Source organism: Eptatretus burgeri, chromosome 9, assembly GCF_056783735.1.
Source record: "Eptatretus burgeri isolate ZD-2024b chromosome 9, Ebu_testis_v1, whole genome shotgun sequence".
NCBI classification, from domain to species: Eukaryota; Metazoa; Chordata; class Myxini; order Myxiniformes; family Myxinidae; genus Eptatretus; species Eptatretus burgeri.
This window is the reverse complement of record NC_140969.1, coordinates 105,079,389-105,084,388: the sequence shown is the minus strand read 5'-3', so window position 1 is coordinate 105,084,388 and position 5,000 is coordinate 105,079,389. Positions and strand designations below refer to the sequence as shown.

The 5,000-nt window shown below is 45.7% G+C and overlaps 1 protein-coding gene across 13 annotated transcripts in view; it reads left to right on the top strand.

Annotated features, from left to right (window-relative positions):
• PIK3C3 (phosphatidylinositol 3-kinase catalytic subunit type 3) overlaps positions 1-5,000 on the top strand; it is a 199,313-nt gene that overhangs the window by 148,488 nt on the left and 45,825 nt on the right. For 12 of the 13 annotated variants that reach the window (XM_085896488.1, XM_085896482.1, XM_085896490.1 and 9 more), the window contains one exon: positions 1,884-1,968. The exons of the other annotated variant lie outside the window; for it this stretch is intronic. In XM_085896488.1, the coding sequence (XP_085752614.1) occupies positions 1,884-1,968 (85 nt within the window). The remainder of the gene's footprint in view (positions 1-1,883; positions 1,969-5,000) is intronic. 13 annotated transcript variants of the gene reach the window in all.

Sequence of the window (5,000 nt, the reverse complement as noted above, 5' to 3'; positions counted from 1 at the left end):
ATTAAGATTATTCCGGCTGTGGTTCACTCACTGTTATTTGCTATTCTATTCTCATTAGTGAATTACCCAACAACCCTGACGTGGCCATGGCTCGGATATGAGGGTAGAGATATGCCATAATTTAGTTGTAAAAAGCCATATTTTTTATATTTTTATGCCTCCGCAAACGAAGTTGCCAGAGGCATTCTATTTTCGGGTTGTCCGCATGTACGTACGTACATCCGTCCATGCTAATTTTCTGTTTTCTCTGCAACTGCTCATCCAATTCACACCAAATTTTCACCATAGGTACGACTACTCATGTTTAATGTTTGAATGATAATTGTGATGTCATAGGTCATGTGGTGTGGCAGCCATCTTGGTGATGAGGAAAATCTTTGGAACTCTGTATCTCCGAAACTGCTTCATGGAGAAAAATTGAAACTTGACACATGTCAAATACTCCCCATGGGAAATGTGTGATTTTTATTTTTTGATGATGTCATTGGTGGGTTCGTTATAATGTCATAATTGCATACCGAGAACGCTACATCCAATCAGAATAAAAATTTTGATGGTCATCTCAGGCTAAATTGTATGGGGGGGGGGGGTGGATGGTGGAATTGATGACGTCATTGGTCATGTGGTTCAGCAGCCATATATATATATATATATTTTGTCATTAAAGCCTTCAAAAATCTTCGAAATGGCAGAACAGATCGATGCGAAATTACAGGTATGATCGCCTATCCATGACGAGCAAAAAGTTCTCCCCCTAAGATGTCACAGGTCACATGTTTGGCAGCTATAATTTTTTTTGAAGAATAAATCTTTAAAAACATTCTTCTCCAGAATGGCTTTGCACATTGAGGACAAACTTCACCCACATGTTCCCTCAGCCTTGGGGATACCATTTTGTTCACGAATAATTAATAGGTCACATGGTCTGGCAGCCATATTGTATTGAATGAAAATCTTTTAAAATATTCTTTCTCTTTAACCGCTTCATCAATCGACATGAAACTTCCCAATTATAATCTCGTAGTCATGGGGAATTTATGTTTTAAATTTCAACCTGATCGGATGCATGGTCTAGCAGCAGAATTATTGAATGTTTTGAATGTGGGTTCAGGGATTTTAATGAAACTTGGTACAGGTATGTATCATGATATAATAATGTGGGTGGAGGCTATTCTGTAAACATCGCGGTGTCGACGAGTGCCTTTCTCGTTAGCTCACCTGGAACGTAGTTCCGGGGAGCTTATGGTCTTGCGCGTCGTCCGTCCATCCACAAACACTTGCAACCTCTTCTCTGAAACTTCACCACAACCTTCATCACCCAGTATGTACCAAAGTTTGTTCATGGCATTAAAAAGTCTGGCATTAAGGGGGTCTATGGGGAGGTGCCCCCCCAAATAGGTATTTGCTTTCTTCTCAGAAACGACATGTGCAATTCCGATGAAACTCGACTCCAACCTTCATCAGCTGTGATGTACTGGTTTGTTCACAGCATTAAAAAATAAATCCATAAGTATTTACTTTCTTCTCTGTTAAATATTTTGTGGGTCATCCATGCCTATCAGTGGTTCCTTAGTTGTTTTTTCTTATTCAGCCACTACCAGGTGAACGCCCAGTGGTATTGCCCCTATTTTTATTTTTTATTTTTGTTGTTATGTTCATGAAATCGAATATGACAACACATGAATATCTATTTTTTTTTTTTTTTTACGATCATAAAAAGGTAAAATATGAATTCACTATAACTTTGCTCTCTTGAGTCGATGACGGTGACTACTGTAATTCACCATAACTTTGCTCTCTTGATTCAATGTTGACGACTACTGGAATTGTTTTTGTTTTATGAAGATTTGCACTGATCAGTGTGGTTTTGTTGATCCGTTCAGAATTTTTTCAGGAAGCATGCACCAAACGAGAAAGGACCCCATGGAATTAGTCCAGACGTCATGGACACTTATGTCAAGAGCTGTGGTGAGGGTTTATATTACGAGCCTTTTGTCAGATGTTGTGGAGGTCAGGTCAGGTCAGGTATGGGAACATGCGCCAGAGCAGCGCGTCGCTGCGTTCACTTTCCGCCGGTACTCCAGGGGCCTCCGTCTGGCCATCCCCCAGGCAGATGCCTGGCCCATCCCCATCTCCTTGAGATGCCAATCAACCTGCTGCTCGGAGGAAAAGGACAGGGTAAACATCCTGGGTCAGATGGCAGTGGTGTGTGGCGGGGTGGTGCTGAGGTGTCATCCAACAGATGAATGTTAACCCCTCGGGTTATCCTGAGGCGGTCCCTTCAGGTGGGTGCCTAGAATGTCCTATCCCGAAGAGAGGATGATCACCTGTCTCTAATATCTAAGCTCCAGCGTTTGAACATTGGTATTGCAGCACTCTCTGAGTCTTGGAGATCAGATAGTAGTGAGATCATGGTTTTTGGTTACACCTACGACTGGTCTGGTCGCTTTGATGGTTGCAATGCCCAAGGAGTTGCTGTGACTGTGTACAAGAAGCTGACTCGCATGATAATTGAGGTAACACCAGTCAACGAGCATATTATGAGACTGAGCATCCGTCACTCCTTGGGTGTCATTTCCATGGTCTATGTTTATGCTCCTACTGAGGCGAGTGATCTCACTGTGAAGGAGGTATTTGATTCCGCGCTCGAGTCTGCCGTTAATCAATGCGCCAAGCGAGATACTTTTCTCGTCTTGGGGGATTTCAATGTATCGACTGGAACTGATAGGGATGGTTATGAGATGTGTTATCGCCATGGATCTGGAACTGTGAAGCAGAACAGCACTAAGTTCCTTGACTTTGCAAGAAGTCATGGATGTAGGGTGGCTGGTTCACAGTTTCAGTGCCCACAGGCTCATCGCTGGATTTGATATTCCAATGCTGGCGGTGTGGCAAAGGAGCTTGACCATGTGCTCGTTGATGGTCGCTGGAGGATGATACAGAACTGCAGGGTCTACCGGAGTGCTTATTTCCTCAATACCGGCCACAGGCTTGTTGCAGCAACGCTGAGGTTGCAGCTTAAATCCAGGAGAATGGTACCATCCCAACCTAGCCTGGATGTTGGCAAGCTCAATGATAAGAGGGTAGCTCAGGAGTTTGCGAACAAGCTGAGTGGGGATTTGGGGGTCTGGGTGCTTTGGGGTATCCTGAAGAGTTGTGGAGTGCCTTCCAGACCACCATCCTTGATGTTGCCGGTCGATGTCTTGGAACTCATGGGAGAGCGAAGGAGAATTTTGCTCAATGTATCTAGTGTCCCTTAAGACAAAGTAGCAGAGCTCGGCTTCATGGCAGAACTGAGCTGTTCAGGGAGCTGAGGCGTAAAACTGTAAGAGTGTTGAGTGCGAACAAGGAGGCCTATGTGCAAGGAATCTGAAAGGGTAGAGCATCAGCTGTGGTCATGTGATTCTCATCCTGCTCACAGAGGAATTTTGCATTGCATTCCTTCAAGCCCATCCCTCGGTGGACTGCAGTGAGAGCGGAGGGTGGTAGGCTCTTGACAGAGGAGTCCGAAGTGAAGGCCTGCTGGGCCAGTTACTTTGAGCGGCTGTATCAAGCTGACCCACCATCTGTTGAGTTGGATGTCAGGGGTTATACTATTCCTGTTGCTGACACACCAATTAACTGTGAACCACCTTCGTTTGTGGAAACACAGGCTGTGGTGAACCGGTTGAAATGGGGTGAAGCTCCTGATATTTGTGGCATCCATGCTGAACTTCTCAAGGCTGATGGAAATGCTGTACTCGTGTCATTGCATGCAGTTCTTTGCTCTGCCTGGAAGACAGGCAACATCCCAACTGACTGCAAGAGGGGCCTTGTTGTCCCGCTCTGGAAAGGGAAGGGTGATCGCCAAGACTGCAACAACTACCAAAGGGTGACGCTGCTCTCAGTGCCGGGCAAGGTATTTGCTCGGATAATTATCTTATTATGATAATTATTAAATTATAATTCTTGCCAGGGTTTGCCACCATCTGCTTGAGCACCACCGTCCAGGGCAGTCAGGCTTTACACCAAAGAGGTCAATGATTGACCGTATCCTTGCTGTTGGGGTCACCACCAAATTTAGACAATAGTTTCGGCAGGGGCTGCTTGCAGCCTATGTTGATCTCTGCAAACAATTCAGAGAATCGTGATGCCCTCTGGAGGATTCTCGGTGTTCGTGGGGTGCCACCAAAACTGATCAATCTGTCTGAACTATACTCTGGTACTGAGCGTGCTGTGTGATGTGGTGGTACCATCTCCGACTTATTTCCAGTTGTTACTGGAGTTGGTCAGGGGTGTGAACTGGCCCCCACACTTTTCAGGGCTTGTATGGACTGGATTCTGGGGAGGATGTCGGAGAGATCAAGCTGCGGTTCATCGTTTGGTAATGTCAAGATCTCTGACCTTGATTTCGCAGATGATGCAGTCATCTTTGCGTAGACTCTGGATATCCTTTTGGGGGCCTGCGAGGTGCTGAATGAGGAGTCAGAGCCACTGGGATTACAGGTTTCCTGGGTCAAAACTCAGATCCAGGCTTTCAATGACATCATGGATGTTGCTAACTTGTCTGTACCTATTTGTGGTGAGGATGTTGAGGTCACGGAGAAATTCACTTACCTTGGCAGTGATATTCATGTTTTCACTTGTTAGCCAGAGGCCATTAGACATCTGGGTCGGGCCTGGTGGTCATGGATTCAATCGATCATGGGGTGTGGCACTGTCTGTACATCTGCAGTAGGGCGAAGGTCCGAGTCAAGTCCTTGGTGCTCCATTCTTGCTCTGCAGATGTGATTTGGACTGTAACTAAGGATCTGAAATGGAGACTTAACTCCTTCAGTACCAGGTCTCTTCACAGAATCCTTGGCTATTGCTGGTCAGACTGTATCCAACGAGCTGTTGCTGAGAGAGACTTCGATGAGATTTGTAACCTGTGTAGTCCGTGAGCGTCAGCTGCGGTTGCATCGACGTGTGGCTCGTTTTCCTGACGCTGATGCTGCTCACCAGATTCTCTCACCAAGGGA